Here is a 21,444-nt window from a genome sequence, read left to right on the forward strand (position 1 = left end):
TTCTTTTCTTTCTGTATTGATATTCTTGTAATTGAAAAAGAGATTGCCTAGCCACTAATTCTAATGTTGTGTTTCCTGATTTGTATTTTTCTTCCGCTTAAAAAAAAACAACAACAACCAAACAACAACAACAAAAGTAAAATGCAGTGGTTTGGAAATAAACAGTCCCTGAATGAAAACAAGGGACAACATGGAAACTGGGTTCGTAGAAACTTAGAAAATACAAAATATAAAAAAGTTTCGTAGGTTACCTTTCTCCACTTTAGGAAAAGGTAGGCTGAAAAGAGTTTTCTTCGTTTTCCTTACAAAAATTAAGGCGAGCAGTTTGTTGTGGCAAAATGTTAACACTGAATCAGTTTCTGGCTGTACTTTTCTGTATCTCTTCATGCTGAAATTGAAAATGTACAGATGATGGTGTAAGTTAAACTGATGGGGAGTTTGCTCATAGCAATACAAAAAACTCCCATCATGATTCTCAGAAAATCTCTCTCTGCTTTACTGTGGAGCGGACCTCTTCCTTTGCATCTGATTGTGCATGTATTTCCACAGGCAGCCTTCTGTCTGAGGGCGTGGGGAAAATGCGTGCCTTCCAGAGGCCAAAGAAGCCCTGGAAATCAGTTTACATTCATCAGCATCTGCTAACACACTTGAATTCCCATGTCATTTGTCTAATGGCTAGTATGGACAAGCTGATGTCCAGCAAGGCTGCTGCACTTGCAGAAGAAAATGATTGGAATAAGCACATTTCAGACAGTGTAGCTAAGGCTCTCTGAGTTCAGACTGATTCACTTTTGTTTTGTGTCTTGCTTGACCTCAGATATGGAACTACCTTTGACTAACAAAGACAAACCCTTTGCAGACACACCTTCAGGCTTTTTATTTTTTATTTTATTTTTATTTTTATTTTTTTGGATCTGTCATGGCCCATTAACCATGAAGTTCAAATGAACACATAAAAAACACTGGCCTTCCTAGGCACTCAATGTCAGCTACAGGAACTGAGCAGTAAGTATTTGGCAGGTTTAAGGTTTAAGGCTTGTGCTCTACTTCTAACCACTGAAGGGCCACTTCTGAGCTCTTACATGCCACCATCTCCTACCACATTGTGCCTCAAATGACGCATGGTCTCAGATGCATTCTGGTTCCAGTCTCAGCATGCATCTCCCAAAGCTGGCCACTAAGGGAGTCATCCCCAAAACGCTGAGTCTGTGTTGAACCAGAAGATCATCTGACAGGGGAGTGCAAGGCTGAAGAGAAGGATGGACAGATTGGATTAGGAGTGGTACCCGAGAATGTCCAGAGTCAAGTCCAAATGTCATGAGCAGAGGACTGTGGGGAAAATGTCTGTAAAGAGAAGAGAAGAGTGGTAGAGAAAAAGGTTGGGCTGGGAAGAGGTGAGGAGGCCAGGGTAGCCATGAAGGCAGGATCACACCCAGAGGGGGAATGACTGGCCAGACCAGGAGGAGAGATGCAGAAGGCATGTTTTTGAGGTGAGATGAGCTGGCCCCAGTGTGACAGAACTGTTGCAAAGCGTGTCAGTGGGCCTCTCACTGGCTCCTGAGTGCGTGGAGTCAGGCTCCAGAGGCCCTCATGGTGGAGGAATGAAGTGGAAACTGTTTTACTGTCTCCTCTGGTTTCTATCACAATGTTATTGAAGTTCTTGAAGTCCTAAGCATGCCCTGTTGAAGCCTTGGCTATTTCCCCATTGCACAGTGCCTGGGGTAGAACAGGCTGTGGAGATACGACTATAGCTGCATGGGTCAGTGCTCCTCAGCTGAGTCGCAGTAACCTCACATAGCTCCTTGGAAATACACAAAAAGCTCTGAAATGGTTTTGTGTGACGGTGTCAAGGTCTGGATTACCATGGCCAGGCTGATGAGTGGTAATGGGATGAGCCAGGATAGCTCAGCCTCTGGGGTCAACTACCCACACCTTAGTTTGCTAAACTTGGGGACCACCTCATGAAGCCATGTGACAGAGCTGAAAGCTCGAGGCCTTGATTTAAGAAATGTTGAGATTTGTAAATTGTTACCATTTCTGGAAAAAAAACAAAAACAAAAAACAAAAACCCAAAAAGCAACAACAAAAAAACCCCGACAGCCAAAACATTCCAAACCAACAAAAATACAGGCTGCTAATCTCCAACAGTTTCTAGCAAACAGCCACCAGTAATAGTTATCACAGTGCACAACCTTGCAGCCATTCTCCTCTCTGATACAACTGTTAGTCGTGTAGGCCTGAGTCAAGTGATGATTTTCAGAGTTTCTGTTGCTGGGTTTGGTCCTTCTCTCATCCAAAAGCCCCAGAGGAGGCTGCGGGAACATGCAGAAACCTATTATATGTTAAATGAGGCCAATGAAGCAAATACAGAGGCCAGCATAATTATTTCTGCAGGTGTCAGGTGGATGCAGCTCTCTTTTCTTAATTGTCAATTTCCTTTTTTTTTTTATTACTGTTACCTGGGCAGTGATGATAACTTACATTGGCCAACTCCGTATTGACAGCTAAGTGACCTTACATAGGAACTACTTTTCACATTTTCTTGTGTCTGTTTTCAGTGTGCCTCATGGAACCTTTGTAATGAACAAGTGTCTTTTTTACTGGCACAGAAAGAAAAGAGTACAGAGCAAGAACTGTTTAATCAGATGCTCTGAACTAACAATTAATGCAGTAAAAGCACCATCCAAGAAAGTACAGAAATACCATAGGAACCACCTCAGAATGAAAAGAGGCTTGTTGTTGCTTTCTTTCTTTTTTATATATTTTTCCTGTTGTACTATTCATTTTTTAGGTCTGATAGTTTCAAAGACACTTCAAAATACTCTTCAGTATTTTTAACACTATCAGAAAATACAGTCCTGATTTTCAGTCTCACTTCTACTGTCACAAATCCAGACTAACTTCACTGGAGTGAGTGAAGTTGCATCTAAGCAAAACCAGTGTGAGACAAATATCAGGCTCATAGTATCTTACCACGAAAAAGCTGGCTGCTTTTTCATTGTAGTTAGAAGAAACAATGGACTGAGAAATAAAGAAACATCTATTGATTTTGGATGCATTCACCCTTTTAAAGTTTAACCTTAAGACGTCTTCTTTAAAGGCCTGATTTTCAGAGGGCAGGAGAAAGGTTTATTGGAAATCAGGCCTCTCTGAAGTATCCCACACCAGGAAGTGAAGCATCCAAAACCACCAGCATTTTTGAAAACGTTAGCCTTATGGCACTAGGATCACTTTCTGAAACAGCTGCTTAAACAAAACTCCAGTAGGCCTCCACAGGAGTTTTGTCTAGGTAAGCATGGCAGGATCAGACCCATCACTTGTCAGTACGTCAGTGCACTGGAGGTGCACTCAATGAGAAATAACAGTTTCCTAATGCAAAATAAAAATCTGACCCTGCCCACATTTCCAGCACTGAGAATTTCCCTGCTGAATTCAGTGTGAGCGGGGTCAGACTATGAGAGAAGATTACTTATATTCTAGGGAAATAGAAAGCAGTATCTCTCCTCCACTGGAGTGCAGCAGGAAACTTCATATGTAACATTGGCAGAGTTACTGAAAGGCAAGTAATGAGATCAGTAACCCCATTTCGGTTGGTGTTACAGCTGTATCTTTTTCTTGTCAAGTTAATTTCAGTTGTAATTTGGGGAGATGAAGTTCACGTACAATACTGTAATCTGGAAGATTTATATAAGGCAAAATTATCATTCATACATTTTCTAGAGAGAATAATTAAGGTCCACTTTTGGTATTACCAATAAGCAGAAATGGCTGATGGATTTTTGTGACACCGCAAACTAAACTGAAAAGCAACTGTAAAACAAAACTACGCAAACCTTTCAGGAAGGACTTATCTGAGTTTTAGCAAATTAAAACAGTAAAATGATCTAAGTCTTCCCCTGAGAAATAAAAAATAGCATCTATAAAATAATGTTTAAATGTAATTTTTGTCTTAAAAAAGAGAAGCGATGTTTCTTTAAGGCTCTCGTATCTGGCTGCTGTGAAATTCAGACTCCCACGAAATCCTAGGAAACTGATCAAGCCCGCCAGATATCCAAAGAAAATGTAAAAAGTGTTTTCATTATATATATTATATATATGTATAGATCAAATAAATATGAAAGCATTTGTTCCATTTCCCACTTATCTCTCACTCTGCAGTATTAAGGAGAAAAATAAAATAAAATCTCCAACCACTCCTCGAACCCCAAAGTGTACGTCTGATGGGAAAATAACCATGCGTTCCTCTTCCTGAAGAACTAGAAATCAAAGCAACCCAACTGCAAGGCAATGGAGGCATTCACTTCCAGTTCACAGTATTGCACCTAGAAGTACAATGAGGTCTAGGTAAGTGATGGAGCAGGAGCTGCCGGAGTGGGGAAGGAGAAGGTGTTCACATGACAATACAGCATTGACAGCGCTTTTTCTTTTGTGTACCTGGGGCAGCTTCCAAGGGCAGGCTCTCTTCCTTCCCCTCAGGAGAGGAGGGCTCTGTCGTGTCCGACAGGGGCCTGCCAGAGACCAGCTCAGCGGCGTTCCCGTCCATGGTCGAGATGTCTGTCACTGTCTTCTCTCTCAAAGACTTCTCATCGTCTTCATCAATCAGAACCAATTCTGCTTTGATGGTTTCATCATAGCCCAGCACTTTTTTCGTCTCCTCTTCGTCGTCAATGCTCTGGTAGCCCATAAATATCATTGTCACTGGTTGATCTGCACTGGCCTCTGGAACTTCGCCACCACGGGGTTTGTCTTGGGGCTGGGAATTCATAGTATGCCCTTTGTTTGGTTTGTGTACCATTTCCAGCTTTGCCTCCTTGAAGAGCATTTGCTCCTTCACATGGCTAAGGTTTCCATCAGCTACTGCATTTCTGTCTGACACAGTCATTATTTCATACCCTCCTTTTACATTTGATTGTCCAGCTTTTTGCATAAGTTCATCTACGTCCTTTGAGCTTAATTTATGTACTCCATTTTCTACCACTGTGCCACCAGAGTGAACCTCATAGACTACCTTGGTACCATCATCATAGACTTTGAATCCTCTTTGATGGGCCTCATCTGGGCCAACAGGTGAAGCAGAGACAATCTTGGTCTCTCCTGTCTGTTTGTCTTTCTCCACATTAATTTCCATGGTGCACAAAGCTTGAATGAAAACAAGAAAGGAAGTGCATGTTACAACAAAAAAAGCCAGTGAATGGTTAATTGCCAAACAGACAAAGAAAACTATGGTGCCCTTTTTCCTGCCATCTGCTTCTAAAGGGTCAAGTGCTCTACGTTAGAGGTAGGATGCAATGCTGTGAACAGAGATAGTTACTATTTTACAGCTTTTTGTGTAGCTGGAGGCAAGGCATACCTGTGTCAGGTGAGACGCAGTCTTCCAGCTCACACTATGAGGAACTGCCTGTGGTCAGTCAGGAGTGCCAAGAGCACTTATGTTAGGTGTACTTTAGACAAAAGGAAGTGACAGCATGCAGATCGGCCTAAGCCTTTCCCTTCTGAACTTGCCTCAAAATTCAAAGATAAACTAATCTCCAGCAACCTCCTTACATACTTTTCCTTTTCTGTCATCAAACTACCAGTTAGCTGGTAAGAACTTTTGTTTGCTGCAAGTAACACCCAGACCTGATAAACACTTGCATTTGCTAATCTCTTCCATCTATGGCATTCAAAACATTTTAGAGGGGTGAAGAACCATTTTTTTTTTTTTACACCTGTTCTACAAGTCAGAAAACAAAATCATGTGGGAATTTCTCCTGTAGACTCGTGACAACAGATTTCTTCTTCCACACCAAGACTTCAACACTGATCTCTATTTGCACGTTAATAGAACGTATAAAATGGCCTTCAAGTGCTCCCTGCTTTCTTTGAATGAGACCCTAAGCATTGTCTCAAAAGGGGAAAGTTGAAAAAAAAAAAGTAATAATGAACCAATTTGTAAAGCACCATGAAACAATGGGTAAAAATATGTGTGTGAGGGATGCTGTTTTAGAGTAGTAAATAAACTTTTCTAGCAGTTAAAAAAGACGCAGCAATAAGACAGAAGTAGTTGAGACCACATAGCAGGAATAGAATTCATCACTCTAACCCCCATTTTGAGACATAATGGCATCTCACTGGACAGCTTTTCAAAGAACTATGTGCAAAGGCTTCACAGATTTTCCAGAAGCAGAAGTGTGTTCATCAATTTAAATATTACTTGCATATAAACGAAGACATTCTTGAACAGACATTCACAGACACGAACTCCCACAAGCAATGAGAAGTGTTTGTGAAACTTATGACGACCGTTTCCACCAATGAACCTAAATGGCATAATCATGATTTTTCTTACCTGAGACACCAGAAACTGGTGTCTTGGCTTTCTTCCTGCCTTTTTTTTTTTTTTTTTTCAAGTGAACATAGAATTATAATTGCCCGAGAGTCAGTGTAGCTTGCTATGTTTGTATTTTAAACACCATTACTATTAAAAATTACACATGAAATGCATTCTTCCAGTCTTATTACTTTCACGTAGTAGCATATTTTTTTATGTGTTCTCAAAATGAAATCTCTCATCAGCGTTATGTAATTAATCATGTGGTGCATCAGGAACACCACTGTGTCTTTAGATGAAAAATTCAGGTATTGTAGAATGGGTATAGCTGACAATACCCTACATATGAGGAAGGATTTGGTCAACGAGTTCCAGCACTGCGTGGAACACTCTGTGCTAAAGATAGATCTGGTTTAGAAAGTTAACAAGTGTGGTCGTATCCTTGTGCATTTGGTGTGTGTCGAATTTGCTTAAACATTTGCCACTGTCAACATTTTCTTTTTACCTATGATGACTTAGCAGTAGTGTTTTTGATACAACTTGTGCTCTATGACCTATCCCGGATATCACATCAAAGCTACTTGTGCAAGTAAATACATAACTATATCTGAACGTCTTGGAAAGCTGTTCACTAGTTAAGCACACCGCCATGGCAGAAATGAATAACAGAATGCTGTTTATCTGCTGATATGCACAATGCTGGTTCTCTGCAGGAGAATCTAGCAGGCCAGCTTGTCAACATAGCTGAAAACTGCACTAATGTAGATTTATAAAATGTCTTTATTCGGCTAGAGTTTATTTACTGCAAAATGTGCTCTGTTAATACAATACAAAGCTGTCTGACAATAGAGTTGAAACTGAAAGCAGTACTTGAAGATGACAGCCTGTATTCATGGGGACAAGCCTCCTGTATAAGCTTTAATTACAGTGTAACATGACACAGTGCTTCGTAACAACAAGATCCCAATGTACATATGAAAAGAACTGGCTTCTGCCTATTATGTGGCTTTAAACAGTAGGATTCTGAGGCTATTCTTTAAAAGAAATATTAATAGACTTTGAACATGTACTTGGATGGATGCTAACAGTCTACCCTTGAGCGCATGTGCTAGTGTCTTCTCATTAAGCTATTAATCACACACAATACTCTTCTCAAGGAATATGTGAACAAGGCTACTTGGTCATCCAAAAAGTGAAAGAAACTTTTGTATTCTTGGTATTGACAAAATGGCACAAAACATACAGTGAAAAACTTCCTTTTTAGACAGATTAGGGTAAGCACTGGTGGAAGAGAAGCTTTTAGTATGGCTTACAACAGGATGTCTGAAAAAAAATAACATATCCCATTGTGGTCTACAGTGTCTTAGCTGCAAAAACTGCTTTGTTATGCTTACTAACTCGTTCTCCATGATAGACACCTTTTAGACACTTTTTTATTTATTTATTTATTTATTTTTCTTATTCCTCTAGACATCGCATAAGTAGCCACCAGCAGTCTGGTTCTGAGATAGGGAATATGCTGTTTAGAGAAGAAGGCACTCTAAAACAGGGGGCAAATGCAGCTTTTAATGGTCACACTGGTACATTTAGGACACGTACACAGTCTAAAAAATAAGTGTTAGAAAACTCTATGCTGCAAGCACATAACACAACATTATAATTCTCCCCACGCTTTTTCTTGAGAAGAAAGAATGGTAACAAAGTGGTATAAAATGCGATTTAAGTTTGAAGCATGACTAGAGGCTTGTGAGTGCCTGTATGTCTCATTTGTCTTGAGGGGAGTTGCTTGGGTACAATGCAGGAGGTAAAACCGTGGTTTGGATGTTGTGTGTTTTTCTAAGCAGAGATGGAAGGAACTAAATGTTTCCATAATAATAATAATAGTAAGTAACATTTCCTATGCTGCTTGTTTGGTCAATATATATTGTTTTGAGAGTACTCATTGCTGCCTAAAAAGCCTTGACTTATTTACAAAATATGAATCAAAAGGCATTTCCTGTCATTTAAATGATATCTGGATTCCAGACCAATTAAGGAAATATAACAAAGAAGAGTTCATGGCTACTGGATTGGTATTATAAAGCTTTGCTCCTTGAGACTTACCAGCTACTCTGCTTGCTCCGTCCTGCCCAGGAACTGGCTCTGCTGTTCGTGAATAGAGGGTTGGGAGTTCAGGGATCTGGGAGCAAATGTAATTTACTGCATCTGGTGTCAGAGAACAGGAAACAGTTAGATTTGTGCTATGAGCCCCAGTGGCTTCATTGCTTAGACAGCAGAGTGTTAACTTGTCAGCCCTGACAATAGTTGCTGGAGCTTTGTATTAGATAATTGGATCAAAGCAAACAAAGTGCAAAGTCACTGTCGTGTGATTGGTGTTCAATAAACTAGCTGAGGTAGGAGGGAATGGGTCCAGATGACTCAAACCTTGTGTAAGTCCAACACATAAAATTATTTGTCAGGAGGTTCTGGATTTATCAAGTGTGTGACCTTTAGATGTGGGAAGTACTGAGGGAAAGATGAGGAACAAACTCCAGGAACAAACCTGGAGTAATATCCAGCATAACAAACATCTCACATAGAGATATAGAAGTCTAAAAATGCTATTGCTGGCTGAAAGGGATGAAAGGCCAGTTTATTTTTGCACAGGTTGTTTGCATACTATAGAACTGCCAGTTGACTTTTTGTTCTTAGAGATATTAATATAGCTAATAATGAAATAACATATAGATATAGAGTAGTAGGGCGCCCACTGTGGCCTGCAGCACCTATTAAGTTCTTGCCAGCTCTGAAGTGCCTCTGTTCATTAACAGTGTTCAAACAAGCAGAGAACTTGCTGGAAGGGCTGACTTGCTTACTGCTGTTTACTACAAGTTGAATATATTCATTAGAAAAGACAGTGAAGATGTTTTATAAATATTTACTCGGAGATGTTTTATGAGTGGGTTAAATATAACTCGATGTCATTCAGCTAAGGTTCAGTGGCTGAATTAAAAGAGGAGTTCCAAGGGGAGATGTGCAAGTAACAAACTTTTAGTTCTAGTTCCAAAACAAAAGAAGCAGAAAAAAAAAAAAAATTAAAAAAAATAATCACATTGTTTCATATCATTTAGGAATGTTTTGAATTTTGTTTGCAGGAGGTGGAATTTTTGTTCAGACATAAAGCTCCATCTGGTCTGACACAGATTTGTTGTCCTCCAAGGGTACTTTGCCTGTACATTGTGAAATTAAGCTGCTGCGCCTTTGACATGACCTGATTTACATGTGAAGATAGGAGGTAGAATCTGCCTTCCTCAGTGTCTCTTGTTGTGAGCAGGTGAAATACAAAGAATTAGTGCAGACGGTGTATGTAAAATGGGGAAGGATGAGAGAAAATGAAGTGCCATGTTGGTGGCTACTTCATTGCCACCATTTCTCTTGTGAGTGGAGATATGTTCGTTGTGTTCCCTGCTGACAAATATCCATCCTCCCTCCCAAAAAAACCCAGCACCCAAGAAACACATTTTGTACACGACAGCATTGCCAACAAAGGCAAGACATGCCACCTCTAACCCCAAACCCGCTCTTTTGAAGGACAGCTGTGACTGCTGCTAATGAAACAGTTTTATGCCCTAACAGCTTGCAGTGGCCACCAGATCTGCTTGGTGTGATGAGGTAGTAATTGCAGTTCTGAAGAGGACAGTCCACCACTGGAGCAATGTAAATGACTCAAGAAAGGTCCCTTCCAACCCAAACCATTCTGTGATTTTATGATCCTATGAAAGAGGCACCTGCTCTGTCTTCTCTGTTTCCTGTGTCAGAGTAGGATGAGGAAGAGGCACTGTGCAAATTCATTCAGGAAAGTGAGGAAGTTGTTACAGAAGTTCAGATGAATTTCAAAAAAGTCAGGAAAATACTGCTTTATTTCACACTTCAGTGGACAAATGGCAGTCTTGGCAACTGAGCTGTTATATTTTCAATGCACAATGTTTCCTCGAAGGTTCATTTTTTTTTTAGTTTTTATTTTTAGCAATAGAGCCTAGGAGAAATAATTGTTTAGGACACAGCTGACTGAACAGTGGCCAGTAACAGCTGCTTTCTTTAGCAGGGTGTCTTGCCTCTGATGAGAAGTTGGTACAATGCTCTCTGTTGTTATTCTGGGAAACATCACCAGCAAATGTGCAGGCTAACGTTGAAAACTGAAGTGATTTCTCAGAAGTAAGAAATGTTGAGACTCTGCTTCTGGGCCAGAATGAGAAGGCACTTTGCATTCTGGAAGTGGCAGAAATTTAGTAATTATTTACCCCACTGAGTGTGATGCTGGAACAGCAGTTTCACTGCACACTCATCCAGTGACTCGAGTGACAGACTTGTCTGTCCACATACGGGAGTAGTCAGCACATCCCATCATTTAGCACTGTTGTTATCCAGCAGTAAGCCAAGCACTTTCATGCTTGTATGTCTGTGGACCTTAGTAAGGTACTGGCTTTTTGGCTTCCTTCTCAGGAGACGACAACTTTAAATTGCTGCTAGTGTTGACTCAGCTTAGAAACATATAATAAAATACTTAAAAATGTTGTTCAAGGGCTTCTGACAGTCTCCAGTTGCCAGAGAGAGGGAAAGTTGTAGTGGGGGGTACATGTATCAGGGGTGGGATATGGACTGGGAGATTTGGTTTGGTTCATTTTGTCTGTTTCTGTGACAGCACCCCCTCCCCACCACCCGACCCTGGATTAAGCTCTTGCTTATTTATGTCACTGGCAACAAGGTCTAAAAACAATATGAGAGCAATTTTACAAGGAGCAGCCGAGGCACAATTAGCATCTTCCTCACATGAGAAGTAAAACAGGTCATAAATTAAAGCATTTGAACTGACTCCACTCAATAGCTTCATTTCAACCTTTGATGATCTATTAATATCTAAGAATGCCATAAAACGTGTCCTGTGGCTTTTCGTACTACTTACAGCAAGCTGCATTTTAGGATTATGGCACTTCTCTGTATTATCAGACTAATGAAGTGACTGAGAACACATATAGGGCCTGATAATCTCTTAAGGGTGCTTACACAGAACAAAACCTTTGGGGTTGCTCAAAGTAGCCCATGGTAAGCTCATTTTCCAAGAGCTTGATTGATTTTAAAAGGTCTGACTACTGGCAAACTGGGTCCTTAAGTTCTGCCATGCACAGTGGGACCCAGGACAGGGCTGTTCCCCTTTGAAGCCATCTGGGACTGCAGAGCATGATGGCAGGGTGAACAGAGATGATAAACCCTCAACACGTTTGTAAGATTGGGAGCAGGGGTCTGAGCAGGTGGCTTTGCACCACTAAGCCAGTGTCTGGGAATCAAACCATCCACATCAGGATTTCAGAGCTACAGCTTTGTCAAATATATGTTAACATACACAGGATTCAAACAGTACTTGCAGACTGTAGAGTTGCTGCAGCTGTGGCTTCTGCCTGTTTGCTGAAGCACCAGACTGCAGTTAGTATTCTTATCACTAAAGGCTGCAGGGAATGAATTTACCACAGGGCAAACAGTCCACAGGATTACACTGTATCTTAATGGGGCTTTCAGTTTATGCATACGCTGAGTCACAAACACATGCACACATGGAGTGTGAGCACTCTCTTTTCTATTTGTTCACACTAGGTGTGCAGCACGAAACTACAGAGTGCCTGGCTTTGCCTATAGACATGGGCAGCAATAAACAGCACCATCCCTAGTGTTATCTCAGGCCTTGTTTACATGGAGAGGTTCTTCTGTGGACCGAGGGCACCATAGGCTGGCAGAAGTTTGACTGCAGAGGATGGAACCACTGGCCAGAGTCTTGGTTTCTGTTCAGCTTTATTTTGTGCAGCAGTCTATAATGGCAACATATATTTGTATGCTGGAAATGTGGGATTTGCGTTTACTGTGTCTGGTTGACTTCAAGCTCATAGATGGTCGCTGCCAGAACAGTTACTTGGGAAGAATAAAGAGCCATTTGTTTGACCATGAATGTTCACCACCTTTTCTCTTCCCTCATCTCCTTCTGCATCTCTCTGGGCTCTGAGCTCTCTGCAGTTGTGTTTCTTTTACAAAAGCAAAGGTATGTCATCACCATGTACATGGCACAGAAACATGAAGAGGGACATACTGGTGAGGTAAATCATTTTCTGCATTGTCACTGCATTTAGAATAAAGGGAAGCATGTATTCTGTGAAGTAACATGAGATTTGTGAACTCAAAGTCTTTCAGGAATCAGTTACATAATCGGCCACCACAGGCAGCAATTAGTGTATGCACTGGCTCACGTATGATTTTACACAGCCTTGCTGTAAAATGCAGTGGTTGCTACCATTTTCCTCTGCAGCATGCATTATACAGTTGAGAAATGAATGATCTGCCTCAACAAAGCAAGTTATATGTGGATTTGAAAGGTGGAAAGATCTACGTTATCCAGCTGCTTACAGCTAGCAAGCAATGTACGTAACCTCTTCCTACTGTGATCATCTGCCAACACAGACTGCTGCTGGGCAAGGAAAACTGAGACCAGCTCAACTTTATCCATGTAGAGATGCACAGCCACACCATGCCCACAGTGGTAGGCAGACCTGGGTCAGCGGGATGGCTCACAGCCCTGAACATTTCTAGAGCCTCAGGGTGCAGTCTGCTTCTTCATGAAGCTGCCTATAAAACCAGCTACCAGGAAGATGAGACAAGGCAGGTAAACCAAGGCTCCAGAAGAGGTACTCACTAACTTGTCTATATCCCCTGCCTCCTCTGGTCACACATGGGTTCTGTGAGCAGCCTGTTACCATTTATATAATTTTGCTGTTGTCTATTAGACCTGCAGACATCACAAGCTATCCTTGCTTCTGGCTCAGTTTGTGAACGAATGATCTGCTGAAATCAGGCCAAACCTCAAGCACGGTGCGACTGAACGAAGTACTGCAGGTGGATAGGCTACAAGGAGAAGCTTTAGAGGAAGCTACTACCTCATGTTTGCTAGGTGGAGGTTTGTTTGACTCAAGTTTTTATCATATTACGCATGAAAAGGCAGACTATGCCTTGCAGGAGTCCTGAAGGTTGCTTCTTACGTTAGGTACTAATACCTGTAGGCACTGATTCCTGTTTTGGAAACTAATCATCAACCACAGAGAGACTCTACACAGGTACAAAATATTTGCCATTCTGGATCTTTATTTACTTTGTAGTATCTGACTTGAGGAAAGAGAAAAAACAAATTCTCATAGAAGAGCATCATAATTGGGACTTTTAAAAATTATTATTATTATTATTATTATTATTATTAACTCCTGAAGTTAAGCTAAAGATTGAATTACATTGTTAACAGAAGTTAACATTTCTGAATTGGATCTTTGAGGTAAAAATAAAACCTCATTACCAGCTAGTATTAACATCAATGAAAAGAATCTCCCTCCAGTAGAACTAAATCAGCTCATGGGCTATGTATTAACTTACACTTGTGTACCAGAGCTATAACATGTTATGACCACCCTACATGTTCTCCATCCATGCGCTAAATAAGCCTGGGCATGGCTTTGTCAGCAGCTGGAGGAACTAGAATTTTGCATCTTATCAGTTCAAAGTTGGGTACTGGGAACTTGTGTCTGGAGAACAGAATTATCTGCGGATGGATCAGTGTGCTGTCCTTCCTGAGTCCTGATGGTGCTGGAGGTGCACTGCAAGAGTTTCTCTAGACTTTTTGTGACAAACCATATGTTTTATTCACTCAGACGCCTGCATTTGTATGCCAGTATTTAGACTGAGTACATATCTTGTCACACTGAGCTTATAAGCTAGGAATTATTGCATCCTTGTTCACCTTTGCAAGGATTTCCTTCTGCAGCAATAGTCACAGGTAGAATATCATTAATCAGAGAAGTAATCAAATTTTAATAAAAAGCAGATTGTTGCTGTAAATTAGGAGTAGTCCTCATTTTATTTAGCAGTTTCTAAATAGTATGAGCTCACACGTGGAGAACACTGATCGCTGAGCAGGTGAAAAGGAACCTGCACTGTTGGGCTGTTGTTTTGTGGAAGAGGTCAGTAACTTGGAAGATGTCTGGATGTCTTGGACAATGTCTGTTTTAAGACATCCCTTACTTTATTTTCCCTAGTATGAACATAACAGTAGCTGGAGCTCTACCAAAGGAATGCTGCCCCACAGCAACAGTTACATTTGTGTTTGCACTATAGCAACACCAAAGAAAGAGGTAATGGCTCTAGCAATAAATCAGAAACATGCAATGAATGGAAGAATCCTCACTCTGTAAACTTCTGCAACACAGCTATGTAGCATTTGTTAAACTCAAAGATAAACAGTAGTAAAAAGGCACTTACCACCATCCTGGTGTGAGAAAGTCTGTGAAGAGAACAAAGAAAGAAGACTGGTTAAAACTTTCTAGGCTTGCTTTTATGGTTCTTTGTCACTTTTAAATGGCTAACTGGGACTTTGGCTCCTCAGGTCTAGGTGCAATTAGAGGCCAAGGAAGAGGGATGTAGTTGTAACAGAAAGGAGAGCTCTTGCTATTTTTCATAAGTAGCGCCACTCTGAAGTGGTGTTTGTGTCAAATGATGCTATTTTGGGGTGCCACTGGGCGGGGAAGCTTAAGATTCCTTCCAGGCATGCTGACTTCTTTCACTGGGTTCCAAAAACTCACATGGTTTTCACACAGATAAGCTACAGAGATAGTGTACTGAATCTCCTTCTTGAAAGGGCTGGAATGGGGAGGGGAAATCCAAATAGTCCAAACCAAAATAGATCTGACACCTCTGTATCTTTGCTGCTTTTGGTTTGAGATAAATGCTCTGCAACTGCCCTCAACCTTCCTGTAAATGCATGAATTATAGCTGCTATTTTGGAATAGTGCTAAGAGTCTCGGTTTCAATCTATGACCAAATGTCCTTTTTAAAATACCTTTTGCAAGTTGTCGAAGGACTTCTCAGTCTCCTTTAGTTTCTCCAAAATAATTTGTTCTTTGGCAGATATTTGAGATTCCTCACTTTCTAATTTCTGTATTTCCTGTTCCAACCTGTGGAAGACACACAGACATGCACATACACAGAAAAATAAAACTTGTAAAAGCTATTTCAGTGAGATACAGTAACCAAGGTAGTAATTAGAATTGCAAGTGTCACAAGGAATACCTCCTATACTTGCTACTCAGAACTGATTTACTAGCACATGTGAATGGACATGAATTATTTGTAAAGCATATATTCAAGACAAAAAACATAATTTCCTTATTACAGTCTTTGCACAAATAAATAAATAAATAAATAGCAGATAACTATAAGTACACCTTCATCCCAGTTCCTTTAACAGCTCTCAGACATGATCTTCCATTGTAGAAACCAGAGTATTGAATATAACTGTAGAAATGCAGTAATGATTAGAGGAATGTTGCTCCTGGTGCTGCCGTACTACAGACAATAGAGGTGGAAATAGCTTTTGGAAGCTGGCAGACAACTGGTTGTATTATGAGTTTTTTTGGAGTGAGAGCATCACCCAGTTTCCTTAATAACTCTGGTTGGCTGGAGCTTTCTTCCAGGGTAGCTAAAAGCCTCCATCCATGCTTCCTACTATTACTGGATGGTACTGGGGAACCTGGGGGCTGCACGTAACAAAATACATGGAGAAGAGTGTTATTCTTCTGGGCAGCAAACAGACTTGTTGAACTCACTGAGATCTAACAGCGCTCACTTCTGAAGATGCAGTTCATCTTGATTTGGGATATCCTTTAACCACAGATAGTCAGATTCTCCATTATTTTAACTTAAACCTCCTTTTATTGCCAAGATTTATACCAGTGTTACACAGTATATTCTCTCTGTTTTTAAGCACATCACTGTCTCTATTTTCTCAATTTTGGAAACTAATAAATAAAGGTACAAATTTTTTCTCTTCTCCATTTCTGTTCAGCACAGGGCCTCATTAACGCTTGTTTGATCAGAAGGCAGAGGGTAAGAAGAAGGTGACTGCACAGTGAGCAGGGCAGCAGGGAGGGATTTCTCCTTTCAGGATCTTGCTTGACACCTTGGTTGCTTACAAAACTCATGTGCCCAAATGTAAGTACAGTTAGAAACCGCAGTTCTGATCCACCTAATGCTTTCTCCGAGTAAATATAAAAAGTTTAAAACTGCAAATATTTCATTCTAGTGAGATAGAAGAATTTGGTACAGGGAATACTGCAGGGAGAAAGTTTTCAAAAGTACTCTTTCATCTTAATTTTCCTTCCCAGAAAATACTTTTTAAACTGAAGTGAAAAAATCCTTTGTCTCATAGGTCAGAGACTGCCGTGCTCCTATTTTATGAATTTAGAAGTCAACAGAAAGGTGGCTTCATTTTCTTCCCTGCCCCTTGGAGTGTTGAGTAGATCCATGCACATTTATACCTTGCTGACAAAGACTTTTGAATTATGATGTTCTGATGGAATTATGTCGTGGAGCTGGGTGAGTCAGGTTTTGGTGGCATGTCTCTTCTTCCCAAGAGAATTAGTCAGCAGCATGTTCACGATACATATTGTGTAGCTGGGTGCATGTTGATAGACACATGACCCACGAAGAGACTAGAAAATGGGAGTGCACAGAAGTCAGCAACTACAAAATCCACGTGAAAAAATTCTTTCAAATGAGCTGGACATGGGTTCATCTGTTACGACAATGAAAAGACTGAGGGCAAACGTGGTGTAAAGCAACTCATTCGGTGTGAGTAAGGCTGTAAACGTTCATAGACTCCTTGCCATAGAGGTGATCATAAATGCAGGTTTTATGCCCTAGCTCAAAACTGTGAAAGGAATTGTTTATCACTGTGTGGATTTATAATGTCTTACTTTATGGATATCTGCTTTTTTTTGTTGTTTGTTTTTTGTTTATTTTTTTTGTTCACTTTTTTGTGTTCCTTTTAACCTTTCCTTGCAGTCCACTTCCACAGTTTCTGCTGCAGTCATGCCAGACTACTGTTGCCGCTTAAACAAATTGGACAGGTGATGTATCAAATTTTCCTATTCTGAAAGCTTTTATTTATTTATTTATTTATTACCTTCTATGAGTAGCAATATCAGCAACTTGCTAAAGAGGAAATGAATTGATACAAAGCTGCCAGCATTACATAGTTATGCCTCTTAGGGGCAGAAATCCAGGAATGCATACATCCTCAGCTGTCACGCAGGCAAAATACTGGATCCTTAGCTGTGGCAGGAGAAATACAGATCATTCAGCAGTGTTTAGCCTGAATGCACTCATTTACCAAGCATTATTATCCACAGGAGCTTACTTTATTCCTTTTCACTGAAGTTTACAACTCTCTACGCCCTACACTTAGAGGCTGAGAAAATGCTAATGGGGTATGTGAGGTAACAGGACCACTCAAGATTGCTGTTTTCATGTGAGCAATTGTATATAAATCAGCAAACCACCCAGGCACCAGGGAACTCACTGGAAAATACATCTTCTTCAGTAGGCACCTGGAACCAAACATCTTTGGGCTTCTTACACTGGAGCGGTGCAAAAATTAAAGTCACAATACAAACTGAAAGTTGTTTTGCATCCTTTGGTCTTTTTTTCAGCTGTATCATACTGCCAGCTGAGTGATCAGAACTACTGCCAGCTATTTTGGTAACAAACACAAATTCAGCCTGAGAAACAAAGGCACTAATAGCACGTTTGTTTCAGGCAACATGCTGTATAATGGCCTAAACAGCAATAAATCCATCAAAGTACACATATGCACCTACATGTATATACAAAACTCCTTACATTCTTCCTGTGTAAGACTTCTAAATATCCAATAATGTCCCTTTCTTCTAGCCCAGTTTAAAGAGGATGTGTTTTAATTGTCATCTGACACCTGGTAAGGAAACCCTCTAATTCCCTCCTTCCTGGCTCCTTAGCAGACTTCAGGCTAGTGTTTGAATGACAGCCACGACAATAAAGCCATCAAATAAACAACTGCAGTATCTGGAACGCTGTAGGGAATGCACACAGAGGAAAATGGAACTCAAGACTGTTTAGAAGTGGTGTAAAACAGCCTGTTAGCCTAGCTGCTTCTCAGCCCAAGTAGTTATCTGATCTCCAGGATCTGCTGAACTGTTGCCATAAGGATTAAAATAAAGCAGGCGATGAATTCAGGAGTTGCTTTGTCATGGGCAGATCTTTACAGTGGATGTACACAGAGTCCCACTTCCCTTAATACCACAGGAACAAAGAGAGGAGATTTCATCACTCAGAAATCCACTCGGGCCTTGGGCTTTCTGTACCTCAGCTTCCTTTGGTGGACATCTGCCATAAGCACTTGAGGATACAACAGCATTTTCAGTGGTGTGATTTCCTCAGCTGCAAGGGATGTTTCTCTTGCCACATCTCAGCTCCAAGTTTGTGTCCCAGGAGGCGGAGACAGGAAAGTGGTTATCTATCCAGCCCTGTTGGGCAATTCCCAACAGGACCATCAAGAGCTATGTTTTGGTCGTGCTCTCCTGTAAGTAGCTAACCTGAATGCACCGTGAGGAAATCCAGCATATTTCAAGGGTTCCGGCGTATCCTGACTTGGCGTCCAGGAGGCTGGGGAAAAGGTGCCTGTTGAAAGTGGTCCAGAATGGATTATGAAAACCAATAGTGTCCCATGCAATGCTTGTGCTCAGCAGTGAGAAGAATGGTCATGAAAACCAGGTGATCTACTTGGTCCTTTTATGTCCCACCATAAAGGGGAGATGGCCACGAACAGGAGGAGATGTCTGGAGATTCTGTCTCTTGGCCATCATTTTTCTGCCAGTCATCATTTGTGGGCGTTCTGACTCATTGGCTGATAAGATTACAGAAGTGATAATCCAGGTTGGAAGGGAGACCTCTGGAGGCCTCTGGCCCTACCTCCGGGCAAGGTTATTTATGAGGTGATACCAGGATACTCAGGGTCTTGTTCAGTGGAGGCTTGATAATCTCTAAGGATTTGGGGAAAAGGAAGCCTTTTCAAGGCTACTGTTAGGCTTTCTCTTTCAAAATCCTTAAGTGTCAGGTAAGATGCTCTGAGGAATTCAGAGCAGAACTGCTCAGTGCTGCAGGGGAAGAGGATGCATCAGCTGTCTGAAGGAAATCTGATTGGTGTGTTTGATAGGATTTGAGTCTGTGTCAGCAAGGTGGGATATTCTGAGAGAACAGGAATGATGGGATGAAACCTCCTGCAGGGATGCCAGAACTAGAGACCAAAGGAACTTCTGGAGAGCACGTAAGTATTTTTAGTTTAGATAACAAATAGGGAAATTAAGCTGGGAGAGCTAAGAGGTGAAAAGTTTGGTACTGTGGTATCTGTAGATGTGCATTTATATTGAAAATAATGAATTCAGGCCATTGTCTTTCTCTCTACTGAAAGATACAAGTGCTTTGCCTTGACCCCAGCAGAGACCCTGAAGAGTGTTCTCAGGGTGCTCACACAGTTGATGCACAGCCACTCTCTTTGCAACAAGGACATGCAGATCTTAAATAAGGAGAGCCGTGCCAGAAGACAACACAGCCTCCTTTGTCCAGCTCATTAACTCTGGCACACACATGCTTTCTGGAGATACCTCATTTGGGAGAAAGCTCAGCAGTATTTTTTTTCAAGGTAGGACTGTAACAGCATTATAAGCAGGGAGAACAGTCACAGGTTTAAAGACCACTGCTTTAGCCTGCATTAGCTTTGAATGCTGGGTTGTACTCCACAACCTGAGAAATTCGCCATTTCTACAGTGAGGGTGATAGGTGCATAACAGAAATGGTGTCTGTGGCATACATACTGATGTGTCAGTGGAAAAATGAATGTTCATCTGCATGAATAAGGCAAATATACAAAGGAAAACAGGAAAGACTTAATCAGAATAAACACCAAAACGAAAAAGGTGAAGGGATGCATATGCGGAGTGGGGAATGGCTCAGCTATGAGTATTTTATCATTGCTTAACTGATGCTCTGAATCAACCTAGTACAAAAGGAACAAAGGAGTAATGGATCTGGACACTAGTAGTTAGTACCAGGTCTCTCAGAGGTGAAAATCTAACTGATATTAAAATGGTATACTCATGAGCAGAGAGAGATTACCAACCCCCCTGATAATTACTATGCAGAAAGTTAAGCATAAAGTTTAAGGAGAGCTGGTCTCTCCCTTGAGAGATGAAGGGATGAATTTGATCTTTGCACGGACTCAGTGTCTGTCTTGTGCATTTAGCCTTCATGAAGCTTTTGACCAGAGAGCAATACCAGAAAGTGTTTCTTCTCTTATGGGCAAATGAAACTTAAAGTGCAGTGTCCATCTTTGGGCACAAAACTAACAGCCTTTTCCTGCGGTGCAGCTGAGTGCTAGCTAAAATATTCCACCCTGTGGCCTCTCATTCCTACTTCTTAGTATGGGCAGCAGGGTAGCCAGCACCCATGTCAACTGCCACATCTCAGCAATGTGGTTGTAAAGCAAAATGCCATTTACTTACATTCTACACCATGAACTGCACTCTTACTGCTATAGGGGAGCAGAGAATCACCTGGTTTAATTTCTACATTGGCTTAGTTTTCTTAGCAAACACAGGCAGTTATGCCAAACCCAGGTGAAACATTTGTAGATGTCTCTATGTATCTCCACATAACCTGTGCTGGTGGTGAAAAACTGACTGATTTCAGGTCTGAAGCGGAATCTGAAATGTGACTCTGGAGCTGAGTAATTCAGTGCTTCTTAGTTTAGTCTTTCTGCAGATTCTTTTTGAACAGCTAACCCTCAAAGGGAATATCTAGCAGTTTGCATGTTATGATTTCCAGAAGGGTATTGTTTACAGAGTGTGACTGACAATCAAGAGCAGCAAAGTTAATTATCATCCTTGAAAAGGCAAAGACTATGTGATTGGAAGGACTGGGAATGCATTATCACTAATCAATGCTTGTAAATGAGATTTGGTTATGATGCTGAATGAGTTGCTCTGTATCTATCCATCTATGTTTTCCTGAGCATATAGGAAGCTCCTCTCACTAAGCAGAAGTTGAAAGCCAATGTCATCTGGAGGACTTGGTAAGAAAGGAAATACACTGTATGATTCCATTGGCTGTTTACAATAGATATGTATAGGCACAAAACAGGAGCTGTATATTGATATTTTGCATCTACCTGATTTAGGACCATGTCATTCCCTGTTAGG

General features: G+C 41.0%; 1 protein-coding gene across 6 annotated transcripts in view; it reads right to left on the reverse strand.

Moving 5' to 3' along the window:
• PALM2AKAP2 (PALM2 and AKAP2 fusion) overlaps positions 1-21,444 on the reverse strand; it is a 245,252-nt gene that overhangs the window by 130,163 nt on the left and 93,645 nt on the right. For 2 of the 6 annotated variants that reach the window (XM_072360517.1, XM_072360516.1), the window contains exons 4-7: positions 15,213-15,327; positions 14,636-14,657; positions 8,414-8,515; positions 4,435-5,139 (exon numbers count right to left, since the gene is read on the reverse strand). In XM_072360517.1, coding sequence (XP_072216618.1) covers positions 4,435-5,139; positions 8,414-8,515; positions 14,636-14,657; positions 15,213-15,327 — 944 coding nt within the window. The remainder of the gene's footprint in view (positions 1-4,434; positions 5,140-8,413; positions 8,516-14,635; positions 14,658-15,212; positions 15,328-21,444) is intronic. The other 4 variants (XM_072360518.1, XM_072360520.1, XM_072360521.1 and 1 more) reach the window with 2 other exon arrangements.

Source organism: Excalfactoria chinensis, chromosome Z (genome assembly GCF_039878825.1).
Source record: "Excalfactoria chinensis isolate bCotChi1 chromosome Z, bCotChi1.hap2, whole genome shotgun sequence".
Classification (NCBI taxonomy): domain Eukaryota; kingdom Metazoa; phylum Chordata; class Aves; order Galliformes; family Phasianidae; genus Excalfactoria; species Excalfactoria chinensis.